The sequence below is a fragment of the Sordaria macrospora genome, chromosome 7 (genome assembly GCF_033870435.1).
Source record: "Sordaria macrospora chromosome 7, complete sequence".
In the NCBI taxonomy this organism is placed as follows: domain Eukaryota; kingdom Fungi; phylum Ascomycota; class Sordariomycetes; order Sordariales; family Sordariaceae; genus Sordaria; species Sordaria macrospora.
This window is the reverse complement of record NC_089377.1, coordinates 3854832-3869467: the sequence shown is the minus strand read 5'-3', so window position 1 is coordinate 3869467 and position 14636 is coordinate 3854832. Positions and strand designations below refer to the sequence as shown.

General features: G+C 53.8%; 5 protein-coding genes across 5 annotated transcripts; 2 read left to right on the top strand and 3 right to left on the bottom strand.

Annotated features, from left to right (window-relative positions):
• Window positions 1–639: 639 nt before the first annotated feature.
• Window positions 640–4992, bottom strand: SMAC4_07711 (uncharacterized protein). The gene is made up of 2 exons (XM_003350856.2): window positions 4030–4992; window positions 640–3942 (listed from the first exon to the last, which is right to left on the bottom strand). Exons 1-2 carry the CDS (start codon window positions 4238–4240, stop codon window positions 1403–1405), a joined length of 2751 nt encoding a protein of 916 aa, XP_003350904.1. The 5' UTR covers window positions 4241–4992; the 3' UTR covers window positions 640–1402.
• A 542-nt stretch (window positions 4993–5534) lies between these two features.
• Window positions 5535–7706, top strand: SMAC4_07712 (uncharacterized protein). The gene has a single exon (XM_003350857.2). It carries the CDS (start codon window positions 5596–5598, stop codon window positions 6994–6996), a length of 1401 nt encoding a protein of 466 aa, XP_003350905.1. The 5' UTR covers window positions 5535–5595; the 3' UTR covers window positions 6997–7706.
• Window positions 7707–7892: 186 nt separating this feature from the next.
• On the bottom strand, window positions 7893–9811 carry SMAC4_07713 (uncharacterized protein; the record flags this gene model as incomplete). The annotated part of the gene is made up of 2 exons (XM_003350858.1): window positions 7893–9453; window positions 9558–9811. 2 exons carry the CDS (start codon window positions 9809–9811, stop codon window positions 7893–7895), a joined length of 1815 nt encoding a protein of 604 aa, XP_003350906.1.
• Window positions 9812–10071: 260 nt separating this feature from the next.
• On the bottom strand, window positions 10072–12153 carry SMAC4_07714 (uncharacterized protein; the record flags this gene model as incomplete). Its single annotated transcript, XM_003350859.1, has 1 exon — window positions 10072–12153. The coding sequence occupies one exon, from the start codon at window positions 12151–12153 to the stop codon at window positions 10072–10074; it is 2082 nt and encodes a 693-aa protein (XP_003350907.1).
• A 720-nt stretch (window positions 12154–12873) lies between these two features.
• On the top strand, window positions 12874–13190 carry SMAC4_07715 (uncharacterized protein; the record flags this gene model as incomplete). Its single annotated transcript, XM_003350860.1, has 2 exons — window positions 12874–13065; window positions 13104–13190. 2 exons carry the CDS (start codon window positions 12874–12876, stop codon window positions 13188–13190), a joined length of 279 nt encoding a protein of 92 aa, XP_003350908.1.
• Window positions 13191–14636: the final 1446 nt, after the last annotated feature.

Genomic DNA, 14636 nt, shown 5'->3' with positions numbered 1-14636 from the left:
GGAATTTGCGCCAGCTCTTATAGAGAGCCCATACCGTGGTGGTCGGGGGATGGATGGGGGAAGGGGTGGGAGTGTCGGTGAGGAGGTATATAAGACGGAAAGAAAAGAAAAGAAAAGACAAAATGGTATTGTAAGAATGAAAGATTCCCGCCCCCGTGCAACAACACCTAGAATAACCCGCCGAAACTCCGGAGCTTCACGATGTCGCGATTGTGGGGCACCCAATGATGCAATCAGCGTGAGCAATGGACATCGATAGCCTGCCGCGGGTGCCGCTGTAGCGTGCCACAAGGAAATACAGGGGGCCAATTGTGCACAGACCCAGCCAAACCTTCAGGGTTCTCAATGCCCTAACAGTTTAGTGGAGACGTGACCAATGACACGAAAGCCGGCCGGGATCTCGTCCGGGGTCTTCGGCATCCTTCCGGCCGGCTCGGAGACGGTGATAGGTACTACAACCAACGCCGTATCTGCGGCTGGCACAAATTGCGCGGCGGAAAGCACGCGGCAGAAACCACGCACCGCTTTAGTTGATGTGATAACCAACCATATACAATACCGTTATATCGTGACCAACAGGTTAGGAAAACTGGTAGCCAGACAGTATCACCTTCCTGTTCTGACTTGATCATTCGCTTCAAGTCGCATCACCCATCAATATCACTGTCGTTGTGTCGACTTCGCTTCTTGACAGCTGAACTTTTCATTGAACTCTTTCCATTCTTCTCTTCTTCCTCCCCATATCTAGTATCTAAAGTAGAGTAGAGACGTGATGTGACATATGTAATCATGCTAAAGCTAAGGCAAAATGAGAGTATGCTAAGTGCTAAGAAACACCAATAGAACCAAGGGCCAAGGGGGGGCATGAACTCTTCATCGCCTCCAGCCAAAAAAAGGGACGCAAAAGAGAAAACAACGCCTCGCGATGCAAAAATGAAGCCAAACAAACAAAAAATCTCGCGCGCATGACTCCCATGCAGACATGCCATCTATGCAAGAATGCAGCCATCGCCAATATAAATGCTGAATGAATGCCGTGAAGCAAATCCAACTCTCTGAAGCCAACTCCTCGCAGTCCAGTCCTCAAGCAAAACTGACAAGCCAAAACGGACCAGCTCTAGGTCTAACTCTCGCTCTAGGTGGTGCAAACCGCGAAATGCATGATAAAAATGCATCCATCTCTCCTCTACTCTCCTTTCTCGCTCTCCTTTTTCGTTCGTCTAGCCATCTAGCCGTCTCTCCGCCTTTTTCTCGCCTTCTGTTTCTTCTCTCTTCTCTTCTCTACCCGCCTCTTTTTCTCGCCATGTTTTTTGTTCTCTTCCTCCTTCCCCTCAAAACTCGTTACCTCAGTCCTGATCTCCAGACTCGGCCTCTCAAGACTCCCGAAACTCTCCGACTTCACCTAAAAAGTCTCAGTCTCATCATAATAAGTCTTCAACGCCAACTTCTGACTAAGTTCCGCCGCAGCCGCAAGCCCCTCATAAGCCTTCTCCACCGTCCTCACGCCCACCCCCGGCACAGTCGTCAATTCTCCCAAACTCCTAACCTTCCCACTTGGTCCTTGGGTTCCGTCTAGATGGTCGACTAAATCCTGGGCACGCTTTTGTCCAAATCCATTAAGGGATTTGATACGTTCTGTGTCGCGGGAGTTGACGATTTCCAGGAGTTGTTTGGTCCGGGGGGTGGGTTCGAGGTTTCGTTCGGGATGTTCGGGGTCGGAGTTGGAAGGTGAGTGATCGTCGTAATCGGATGCTGATGCTGACGCAGACGTGGTCGTATGCTCGGTATTGTTGTACAACTGCTGTCTCGACCTGCTCGAAATGCCTACACCCAGAGTAGCGCTGCGACCTCTCGACTTCAACAACCTCCTCCTCCTCGCTTCTTCCTCGGAGGGAGTCTCCTCCACATCAGCCGCCATGTCATCATCATCCTCTCCTTCTCCGTCCGGGTCGGTGGAAGAGATTCCCGTCATAGCTGTCCTCCTTCCATCATCACCACCATTCCTGTTCCTGCTCAAACTCCTACTCCCTGTCTCGCCGCCCTTGGAAGTACCACTCATCCTTGACCCCGCCTCTTCACGAAGTTGCGCATTGACTTCATACTCCTCTCTCGAAATCTTTCCCAACTTGAGTTTAAGCTTTTCGATCTTGCCCACCAACTTCCTCTGTCCAGGGAAAAAGCCGAGAGCGTCTTCGTACATCCCTAATGCTTCCTCCAGCTGTCCCGCCTCTTTCGCTTTGCGCGCTTCCAACAGTAGCTGTAGTCCTGCATTCTTCTCATCTTTGCCGCGTCCCCGCCTGGAACTAGATCGCGAAGTACCATTCATACTCTGTTCTTCGATCCTCCTTTCCAGGGCTTCAAGTCGTCGCTGGACTTCTTCGCTGATTTCCGGCTTTGGCTCCCCATTAGACGGTGGAGGGTTTTCCGACTTGGGCGTAGAAGGGTTTGTTGGCGTTTGCGGGGCTAAAGCAGCAGCAGCTGCTGCGCGCGCCGCCAAGATCTCAGCAACTTTTTTCTCGACCATGGCTTCGATCTGGGCTGCTGAGAGGGTCAAAATGGGAGTATTATCGACCGACAGGGACTTGGAACTCGGGGGCTGAATTCCGCCGGAGCCGGAAGAGCTGTTTTGTCTAGAAACACCAGCTGACACCGACCCTGGTAACGGCAACCCAGTAGGTCTAGCCAATTTTGACGCACCAGTGCCGATGAGTCCTGATCGAATAGCTGAGGTTTCCGAGGGCGAAGAAGAAGAGGTAGCGGTGTCGGTATAAGATCGCCTAGAAGCCAGTCCCGACAGAGACAAAGGCTGGCGGATCTGCGAGGTGTTGGCTTGCGGAGGGCCGGCTCCAAATCGGGAGGTGCCACCTATCGAGGCAGAGGATTTGTGTGCTGACGCGCGGTCGGTGTACACGTTGAATAACTTGGACGGCTTTTCGGCCTTTTCGATAACAGCCCCCGAGGCAGCAGCGCGATCGATACTTGAGCGGGCCAAGGCGGGGGCGCTACCGGTGTAGGAATTGTGAGTCCCCAGGCCGATCGGACGCAGTGGCTGGCGAGGAGCCAGAACACCATTGGTCAGACCGCTGAAGGAAGTCGAGCTGTGTGAGCGATGTGGCTGCTTGTAGACGACTTCGTTTTCGATTTCGCGGACTTCGATTCGCTTGGCGCGGGAGGAGACGTTGAGACTGGACAAGGTGTCTAGGTGGTAGGAGCGCATAGGCGCGAGGTTGAGGATCATGATGGTGATGCCGTTGTTCTGGCCCAAGCTCAAGATGCGCGTCATTTTGGATTCGCGGTAGGGGATGCGCTTGTCGCCTCGCGAAATGGCGTCGATACATTGCGAAAGGACAAAAAGGGACTTGTTGATGGCGGCTGACTCGATCAGACGGTCCTTGTTGTTGTCGGTCCTTCGATTATCTTCGGAGCCAGCCAAGTCGATGGCCGATGCCGTGCTTTCCAACACCATGTCCCCTGTTGTTTGCGTGACCTTTACGCGAAGGATGGCATGACTGCGAGAACTGTGGGCGTTGAGTTTGGTGGCGGCGGTGACGCGGTTGTTGTTGGCTTCGACATAGAGTCGTTCGAAATCTTTGACGTCGTCGCAGGGCCGTTCCGTTAGGCCGACCACGAATGTCTTTCCTTCCTTTTCTCGTAGGGGCAGACCCATCGGGGTGCGCGTCTCGGGCGGCTCGAGCAGGTCGTATACCTTGTCGTTGTAGATTTCGTAGTACGAGAGATGGACGTCGACTATCGTCTCCCCGTTGGAGTCCTTTTCGATCTTCTTGCCGCGTCGGAAGACATTGCTGAGTAGTCGAGGGATGAGACCGCGGTCGTCCATCTTCATTCCACCACGCATCGTGTGCGTCTTGCCTGTACCGGTGACACCATAGGCGAATATTGTTACGTCAAGGCCTTGGAAGAGGGCCTTGATATGAGGGTAGACTGTTGATGTTTGTCAGTGATGGGCAGTCCTCCCATTGGACCCCAGCCACACAGTCGGTGAAGACAGAGGGTTAAGATGATGCCTACCTTCAGCATTGAAGAGATCCTCCTGGGAGCATGATTGGTCGTAGACGCTGTTGAAGATGTACGAGAACTCCTCTGTTTCGTTCTTGGGGTTGGGGATCTTGACTATTGTCGTTGGCTTTCCTTCCTCGGTGCTGGCGGCGCGTACAATGACATCCTTGTCCAGCTCTTTGGAAAGCAGCGGACGTATCCTGGCGACGACACGGACGGACATGGTTCGGTTGTCGACCGGTTAGGTTGGATGGGTCCAATCCGTCAGTGTGTCGCGATAAAAGACCGAAAAAAAAGATAAAAGGAAAAAAAAAGGACGCGCGTGGAGAAAAAGGGGGGTGGATGAAGGAGGAGGAGCGAGTGGGTTTAGGGATGGGGACAACAAAAACAAGACGGCTCCCGAAAAGGATACATCAAACACCACAAAAAGGGGAGATAGAGGATAAGGTAGGTATAGTGAATGGGATGGGATATGGGATGTGGAATGGGGGACCCCAATGGGTTAGGTTCTTAAGGTGAAATGAAGTGAGAGAGCAGAAAAAGAAAGCAGAAAAAGAAAAAGGATGGGGTTGGGCAATGGCCTCTTTCTCCTCTTCCAGTCTCAGTGGCCTGCCTGCTGCTGCCCGCTCTCTCTCCGCCTTTGCGCCTCAAAAGCAACCCAGTGACCAGTAACGAGCCGACGGGAAGTGGTGGAATAAAAAAGGAGACGGTCAACAAAAGGCCGAATCGAGCGATGGGCGATCTGATTGTTGGGAAGACACAGGGTTCTGAAGTGAGGGGGTGAACAAGTGACAATGGATGCCGAATACCAATTGGCTTGGAGTTTCTGCACGAATGCACGGATGCCGCAAACTGGTCGCAGCAAGGGAAGGGAGGGTATTGATGGAGTCGGGATGAGCCAACAGGGGCTCAGTTAACCGAGCAACGGGAACAGCAAAAGGAACAACGCACCACAATCGACAACTCTCAGTGGTTTTTTGTCACAGGTTCTTGACAAGTTGTACCGCTAGTGACTGGGCAATGCAATGGTGCTGCACAAAGTGTGGGCATTTGTGTGGGGTGCAGCTGCTGTGCTCACTGATCGCTGCTTGTCAACTGTGAGTTGTTGCTTGCTGCGTTTTACAGTGGTTGCAGGTAGCAGATCTAATACCCAGGCGGCGGCAGGCAGAAACCGTCAAGAAGACGGGAGCTGGTCTGTGCACCTCGGAGCTTATCGATAGCGGCTACCTTCCCCGCGGCCAAGTCCATGCCCTGGAATTTCTCGGGCTCAGGAATTTGCGACATTGGACGACAGGAACCAAGGTGGTCCGTGTCCCCTACTGTAGGAAATTCCAATTGCAGTCCTGGCGTCATTGCATTCGGTTTCTTGTACGGGACCTGTTTCAATCTTTCGCTTTATCCGCGCTCGAGCTTCAACTCCAAGCTCCAACTTTCAACCTCCGCATCCCCGCCGTCCCATCTCGACCACCCCCGGGCCCCCATCTCCGAATCCTTCCCCGATTCCAAATCCCGCCTTCCGACCCGGGTCCCTTCTACCTAATACACATACACATCCGCCATTGCGAAATCCAACACACAATGCGCGGCCAGTCTCCCCTGGTCAGGGCGGCGCGGACTGCGCGACTGACTAGAACCTCGACACCTTACCTAAACCTCAGAAACAACTTCGTCTGCCAACAATGCATCCGCACGATCCAGATCTCGGCCAAACCCACCACCGACTCCCGTCCCTCGCCCGACATCTTCGACGCCCTCCCCGGCTCTTCCCCGCGCGACGCAGCCGACGCCCGCTTCGAAGTAATCGGCTCTCCCTCTTCCCTGCTCTCCGTCACGCTCTCCGCTTCTCAGCGCCTCTACACCCGCCGCGGCACCTTGGTCTCAGTAACCGGCCGCGTCGAAAACGCCCAATCGACACTCTCCCTCCTGTCTCCCCTTCCGCGCGCTTTCCTCGGGGTTCCTTTCCTCTACCAGCGTGTCAGCTCGACGACCCCCATCACCGCGCTAATAGGTACTTCCTCGCCTAACACTTCCTTCAGCGTGCTACACCTGGATGGAACGACGGATTACATGGTTGCTCAGCGCAATGCTCTGCTGGCATGGACGGGCCATACCTTGAGGCTTTCGCCGAGAATCCAGCAAGGGCTGGCGCCGGCCAATTGGGGTGCTACGCACGTTACTGGCCGTGGGCTGGTGGCGTTGGCTGCGCCGGGGCAGATCTACGAACTTAGCTTGGTCGAAGGCGAGGAGTTGACGCTGCATCCTTCGCATGTCGTGGCATACTCAGTTACGAGAAACCCTCCCCTGCCGTTCCGCTTCAGAAGCACCCGCCTCAACCTCCAGTTGCCTGCCGTCCCCGACTCCATTTCCAACGCCGCCGGAAAGCTCGTCCCTACCAAAGTCACCGAGTTCTTCGCCAACATGCGAGACACAAAAGTATACACCACCCTCGCACGCATCTTGTACAGCCTGCGCACGGCAACACGGCGAACAATCTGGGGCGATAGACTCTTTCTGCAGTTCCGTGGCCCGACCAACATTCTGATGAGCAGTCGCGGCGTTCGCGTTTCCGACGTCCTGACCCGCGACGACATAAATGAAATCGCTGACACGGAAGCCGGCGTGGTGGGCAAGGCCCTTGGTACCTCCAGGATTGAGAAGGCGAAGAAGGAGGCCAAGGCGTTGGAGGAGAAGAAGAAGGAGCTGAAGCCTTTGGTTTCTGAGACTGCGGCTGGTGACAAGGTGGCGCCTGTTGAGGCTCCTTTTGCGAATGCGAACAGCGCGGACTTTGCGGATGAGGCCAAGACTCCTGCTGAGAAGATCATTGAGCAGGTCAATGAGGAGTTTGCTCGCGAAGAGGGGGTGAAGAAGGATGGCGAAGCTGGTGAGAACAAGCCGGTCAAGATGAGGGTTGCGAGCGTGGGCAAGGATGGAAAGGTGACGTTTGAGGAGTCGAAGGACTTGAACCAGTTTGTGCGGTAAGCGAGGGGTGTGGGAGCATAAGTTGTAGGTTGGATGCAGAGGCTCTAATTTCCTTTTCTCTTCTTTCTTTTCTTTTCAGTGTTGTAACGATAGAACAAACGTGCATAGGTTTTCATGAAGACGGGAGGCATGGACATGGGGCAATCCATGGCATGGCATAGGACAGACGCTAAAAAAAGGTTTGGTGAGGATGGCGGATGCGGATAGAGGCAGGGGAGAGTGGAATGAAAAAAAGAATTTGTTTGAAGCGTGCCTAAAATCTTCTTGATGCTTAAAAGGTCTTGATCTAGAACTAGAGATGTCGAGTCATTTTATTATGCCTTCTCGTCTACCGTCTCCTACCACCTACTAGACCGCCAGTAAGGAAACATTGTCAAGCAGGCCCGCGCCATTTTGGTACCATCCATCCATCACAGCCAGCCCCTTATTATACTACCTCCCGTCGGAATAAAAGAACAAGATACACCAACGTAAAGATGGACCGACCTACACCCTAGACTGTAACTGCTGCTGCTGAATCTGCGGAGCTCCTTTGACCATTCCACCCTAAAATTAGCATTGCCCATTTCAAGGTGACTGTGGATGCTTGATACATAAGCTGGACAGGCTGTTGTGAATCAACGCTGGAGTTCGTCGAGGGTCGATGGTAAAGCGGTCGGAGTCATGAAGAATGATGTACGAAACCGAAAAGGTGGCCATGCTTCAGATCGACATAATGATGCAGTCGTCGTCCAGCCCGAACAGTGAACAAGGTTCTTGCTTCTGCTCCTGGACAACGTCCTCGGCCTAAACACCTCCTGGGCAAGACAAGACAGCCCGAGCTTGGCATCACCTCAAAGACTTGCTGAAATGGGAAAGAACGACACTTGCTTCGAAGCGCGGTGCCGTTTGTCGTCCTATTTTTGGGATTTGGGCTGACCGTAGTAAAGAAGAGGATATTGGCGGCAATAAGCACCGAGAAACTCCATGACCGTTGGATCAATAAGCTTGCTTGGTTCGGTGTTTTGGCTGAGTCTAGCCGCGACCTCGGTTCTCAACCACATGTCTCGTTCGTAGAAGGTGGAGGAGATGGCTTTCTTGTCCTTGTTTGTCAAAGGGGCCTGAGTGTTCTTGGCGCTGGGCAGAGCAGGAGGACACAAGGTACACGCCGCATCCTCGATGCCCATTACCTCTCGCTTGCTGTCCTTCTCTTTCGCAACCAACCCCTTCTCCCTTGCGAGTTCCAACCCTTCCGCATACGCTCTGCACGTGGCTTGGATAGGACACAACTCGCACTTGGGATTCTTTGGCGCCGGGAGACATACGGTTGCTCCCAGTTCCATCAGTGCTTGACCCCAGCGGCCCGCCCGATCACTTAGCGGGGGCGGCCCTCGGTTTTGTCTGTCAACCGAGTGCCCTCTCTTGTTCATATCCTTTCGCTTCGCCTCCTCTTCGACTTCAACTCCATCCCAAGCCACTTGCACCGCCAGTCTCCTCGCCGCGGCCCAGATCACCTCCTTGTTTTCCTTCTGGTTCATATCCGCTCTGAGTCCTAGTTGCCGGGCCAGGACACGAACGACGCCGACTTCTACCATTGGCGTTGCTTGTCCGAAGACTACAGCAGCCACCAAGCCAGCAGTGTGCTGCCCGAGACCCGGTAGATTCTGGAGCTCTTCGATCGTGGTCGGTAGCCCAACACCATTCTTGTGGTTATTGGTACCGTTCCCGCTGCAGATTTGCCTTGCTGTCATGTGAAAACGCACAATGCGGATGTCTCTCTTCAAGAAAAACTCCTCCACCTGTTTTACCTCAGACTTGGCCAGGTCCTCAATCGTTGGAAGAGCTTGTATCCACCGGCTATAATACGCTGTAACACGCTTGATCGTCTCCTCGCGAACGGTTTCGTGGAGGACTTGGCGCAGGATTTCGGCGAGGAGGACTTCGTAAAAACGTTGGCGGATGCTGGAGCGAAGGGTCTGGAGAGTTTGTGCTTGCTTTTCTTGTTCGGCTGCGTCGGTGGTGAAAGGCATATTGTCCGTGCTGGTAGGGCAAAGCAAAGGACTGGGATCAATCCAAGGCTTCTGCCACGGCATTGGGCGAGCTGCGGAGTAATTGTCGAACCAAGTGAGGAGGGCATCGCGATGCTTGCGAGCTGCAGCTACGGGATCTTGTGGAGAGAGGGATTCGGTGCTAGCAGGGAAGGCCAAGAGGAGGGGACGGTGGTAGCTATATCCGTGTAGTTGGTCTGGAGGTAATGGATAGGTGCTGATATTGTTGTGGGCGTGAGGAGAAGTGGGAAAGATCTGGGCAATGGCTTCGGCTTGTCTGAGTTCCAATTGTCCGGGAGTTTTCGGTCTCCACGTCCACGTGGTCCGCGTGGTGGTGACGGCAGTACCGTTTGCCCGGCTGGCCTTGGGGTATCGGGGCTTCCAGGCCTTGAGCTCGCCATCGGGTCCAGAGAATTGGGGAGCATCTGGTCTGGGTTTATCCTCATCTGAGACTGTTTCAAGTTTTTGTTTGAGATAGTTAATACATGGCACCTAAACTAGATGACATTGGTGGAGTGGTGATGGGATGCGAACTTAACCGCGCCGATCTCCTCGTTGTCCACATCATCGACCTCTTCATCCATGTCGTGCTCGAAAATGACGTCCATCTCGCCTTGCTGGTCTGGGAGAGAAGAGGCGTCATGTTCGGACTCTGTGTGACTTGATATCAGCTGATGTGGCGCGTCGTGTTGTTGTTTGATGGTGGCGGTGGAAGACTGGACTGCTGTCGTCGTAGATGTCTGGTTGATTATGGCTTGGGCGGTCAGGGTGCGGAGGCTTGGGTGCATGTTCTGGTCCAGTGGTGTAGGAGTGTCCGAGGTGGATGTTTGGTGAACGCGTCATGTATTTTGGCGAGAATCGCGCCTCGGCAGATTTGTGCACATCCAACCCTAACCCCGTGATAACTTTTTGGGGAAGGAACGATTGAGAGAGGCTGATGGAGGAGGATTGCAGAAAGTGGAAGGAGCCACCTCAAGAGAAATGCTTGAAGGAAAGTGCATACAACGGGGTGTCCAAGGACGGGAGTTCCATCTTTTGGGGGTCTGTGCTATGCCCCGAACTCCTTCACCAATTCCCAACACTTCTTCATCCCCGTCCCCATGTTTTCTCCCTCAATCTCCTCCATCGTGGCCCACCGCTTCACCTTCGCATCACCCTCCTGTTCGTAGTCGCCTGAAACACTCTGCCCATCCCCCTCTGCTAAGTCAACGGCCCAGACATGCATGGTCAACTTGAAATGCGAAAATGTCCATGGCACGACCCCCAACTCTTCCTGACTCTTCCCCCAGTATCTCACGCCCAAGCTCTCTACTCCCACCTCTCTCAATCCTTGTTCCGAAACCTTCCGCACCTTTTCTTCCCTCATGGCCACCGTCTCATTACTCCATGCCGAATCAGCAGGCAACGTATGACTGGGAAGTTCCCACATGCCTGCCAGCAGACCCTTTGCCGGCCGCTTATGGATGAGGTAGCGCCCGTCGGATGGCCGACGGATTGCTATCACGAGACACTCTTCCTCGCGCAGCTTCTTCGTCTTGGGTTTGATATATGGGTATTTGGAGCAATGGGAGGTGATGACTTCCATGGCGGCTGAAGATGGCTCCAGCTCTGTCGAGTCAGAGTCAGCTGATGCTTGTCTCTTGCTCCGGGCTCCTTTGGCCTTGAACTTGTCAAAGAATGCGGACACCTCGCCTTTCTTCTTCCGCTTCTTCGATCCAGCACCACTCTCGTCCTTGTCAGACTCTTCCGCTTCTGGTGATGGGCAGAGAGTGCAGGTATCTTCAATGTCCACCACCCTTCCAGCTCCCATCCCCTCCTTCCCCGGAAGCAGCCCCTTCTGTGCAGCAATCTCCACGCCTTCTTGATACGCCCTGCAAGTTCCCTTAATAGGACACAGCCCACACTTGGGCTTCGCCAGGCCTCCAAGGCAAACAGTAGCTCCAAGTTCCATCAACCCTTGACCCCACTTTCCTGGCCGATCGCTAACCGGCGGCTCCTTTCCCTTCCTCTCCTCATCAGTGGCATCGGTCCCATCCCAAGCAACAGCCTCAACCAGCCGCTTAGCAGCCTCCCACATCACCTTCAGCACCTCCTTACTCTTCACATCCCCCCTGATCCCCAACTGTCTCGCCAACACCCTGATAACGTTCCCATCCACCATTGGTTCTGCCCGCCCGTACACAATGCACGCCACAGCTCCGGCCGTATACCGACCCACGCCCGGCAGCTGCATCAGCTTCTCCACCGTGTGAGGGAGCAGTCCGTCATACCCACCTTGCTCAAGAGGCGGACAAACCTGTTGAGCGAGCGTCTGAAGGCGAGTGGCGCGCGAGTAGTAACCAAGTCCGCTCCAAAGGGAGAGGACAGTCGCTGGGTTGGATGCTGCCAGAGACTGCATGGTCGGTAGGATGGCTAGCCATTTGCTGTAGTAGGCAATTACGGGCGCCACACGAGTCTGCTGTAGCATGGTCTCGGAAAGCAACACCTCGTAGGCTCTCTGAGCTACAGCTTCCCTCAGATCGTCAGGGCATACGGAGGAGGATGACGATGAGAGGAGAGCGGTGGTGTCGATCCAAGGTTTTCGCCAGGGCATTCTTCTGTCGTAAGTGACAGAGTCGAACCAGGTGAGAAGCGCATCGCGGTTGGCGCGGGCAGTGACGAAGGAGAGAAGGAGGGGGTTGTGGTAGGTTGATGGATGCGGATGGGATGGGGGGCATGGGAGTTCGTGTCCCTGGGATAGCGGTGATTCGAAGATCTGGGTGATAAAGGCTTGAATTGAGGCTGCTGTGGCTCTTGGCTTGGCTTTTGTTGTTGTCAGAGTAGTTGTGGCGGAGGTCGAAGTACTGACTGTGGTGGTTGCTGATGCTTTCGTCCTCGTCTTCACCGTCTTGACGATCGTGGTCTTTGTCTTCCTTACCGCTTGCGGCGCTTGTCCCCCTGCAGTCTTCCGACATTTAGTCGGCCTCGCATCCGACTCAAACTCATTTTCGTCAATGTCCGATAGCGCGGAGGATTCCGGGTCTGGGTTCGAGTCCGAGTGTGGTTCCGCATCGTTTGACGCAGTGTAGAGCTGCAACGGATCAAAGTTCGCCATCGCGATTCTCGCACTTTGGCGCCTTGTTATGACCATTTTGCTGCTTTAACCAAGATTCTGACACCATTGATACCTGACTCCAATATTGCTTTGCGTTTTGCTCAAGGCGTTGTCGTTTTGTAGGCGAGTGTCCAACGTCAAATACTTCAAGTTTCAAAAACGCGTTTGTTGTTTTGGTGAAGATTGAGATCGCGTCTTGGCAATCCTGCCAAGCCAACGCAGGCAACCGGTCGTAGGCAGCAACCACACACATAACCCTAACCCGCTTTTGACTGTCAATTTGGGTGCTCTCTGTTTACAATTCCCTTCTCTGGATGACGGATGACACAAGACGTTACCTCCGGCTCGGATTTGACTGGTCAATGGTTAAGAATGACTTTTACCCAACTATCTGCCGTGTGCCGAGCCTACATGAGGAGAAACACGGCTTGAGCCGAGAAGGGTGGGACAAGTAGGTGGTTGCATTCGGGGATATCAGCCGGTTGAAACGAGGGCGGCCTTCATTCATCTGGATCCTTGTCGCTGGACATTTTCCAGATTTGATACACTATATTCCGACCTTGGCTTGAAGGACATGAAGATCTCAGCACCTTATCTGGCGTTCCCCTGTGAGGCTGCGGGGTGGGTTCCGGGTGTATAACATCACTGCCCGCCCCTCTTCGCCCTTGCCCGCTTGCGCTTCGGTCACTCCATCATTCTTGTCTCCGGTCCCCCAACCGTGACAAATATCAGCCAAATACCGACCACGAAGCAACGATGCGAACTTTCACACTCCTCGGCTCCTTGCTGGCGCTCGTCAGCGTCCATGTCGTCAAAGCAGCAGACTACGGCCCCTGCCCTTACAAAGAAAACGAAAACTGCTGGGAGATCATGGATAACACCGGTTGTTTCCTGAATCCAACGAGCACGGAGCAGATCTTTGGTTGTATCACTGGTGGGAAGGAGGGTGTACGTTTGACCTACCTACTTACTCACTTAACTACCAGCAACTACCTCCGTTCTTCTATCTTTCTTTTGATGATGATAAGGAGGGCCTTGACGATGATGGTGATGCACTTGACGAGGACGGCTGATACTGACTGGCTGTGTCGTGGTGTGATCGTAGGTCTGCGCGTGCTACGGCTGCCTGGGGTACACGCCTGTCACGGACCTGATTCGGAAGGAGGATGCTTGCCGGTTTGTACCCCCCTCAACACTCACGACCAAAGAGAAAAGAGAGGGCTGACCGATGAGCGATGCAGGGGCGTGAACACCGATCCGCCGGCTCCGGCTCCGACGAGTGTTGAGAGGATGAGGAGGATCCTTCGGGCGTAGAATGATGTGGCATGTGGAATGGGGTGGAACTGTCTGGGAAGCAGTAAATTATTGGAGACAATCCATGTTTGGAAGCTTTGGAGAGACTGGAAATGGTTGGGAATGGGGAGTTTGGAACTCGGATTGTGGTGAAGGAAAGATCAAGAGGGCGTGGAAGAAGGTGAGAAAGGTGAGGAAGTGAGGTGTCGTCGGGTGGGATCGAGCAAAAAGTGGAGCGATGACCAGAAACTGTCAGCAGTGAGGACCGCTTTCTTGGGCGTCTCATCTTCCATCCGACATGCAATTTTGTGTTGGCCCCATCGCTTCTTTCCTGGCTTCTTCTCATGTACGGGGGTTTTGGCTACAAAAGGGTAGCCATCGTCTTTTATGATGGCAATTCCAACCCAACTTCTGCTACACCAATTTAACCCTTCTGCTCGCACTCTCTGCACACATACCTTGGCAGCTTCCCCGAAAACCAGCTTGGCTGCCGACCATGGCAGAAGAAGGGGAAGCGACATCGGAATACGACGATTTTTTCTTGCCCGCTTGGACTACCCACATCCCTCAAACATCAGCAGTAAACAACACGGAAGCGCCTCGAAGTGCCACTCCCGATTTGCTTCAGTTCGGTGCTGTGTTTGACTACCCAACTCCTGATGTCAACCCTAATCCAAATCTGAACGAAACACTCCTTCGTCTAACTGGATATCAGGCATCTCTGACCACACAAGCCCCAGGAGAGGGCAGGTACCCCATCACCGCTGCTCAGGTATGTGTTAGTCCTCACAGAGTAATTGTCCGCCGACTTTGACTGACTGTTGAGCACTCACCTTGCGCTTCGGTTCGCCAGCATCCCGAGCACCTCGAGCAATGGGGACCATTAGTACATGGGGGAATACATAGCAGAGCTACGCATGGCTCAAACTACAGCTTTGGGGGTTACACTACCGTGAGTTGCCTCCTCGTCCACTCCTCTAGATACCTCTTGCACATCATGGACCAAAACTAACAGAGTCCCCATTGGGGATAAGACCTCCATGCACGACGTACGCGGCAATGGTATCTCTCATTCCCAGCATGTAAACGGGTTTCTCTCGGACAACTTTCCACGCGACCCAGCGAGGATCCCTTATGATTCCAGTTCCTTTATCCCTGATTCACGGTACCCTTCGGTACCTCAAGCGGTTGCCAACGCTCCTGCACTTACGGAAACATGGAACCGG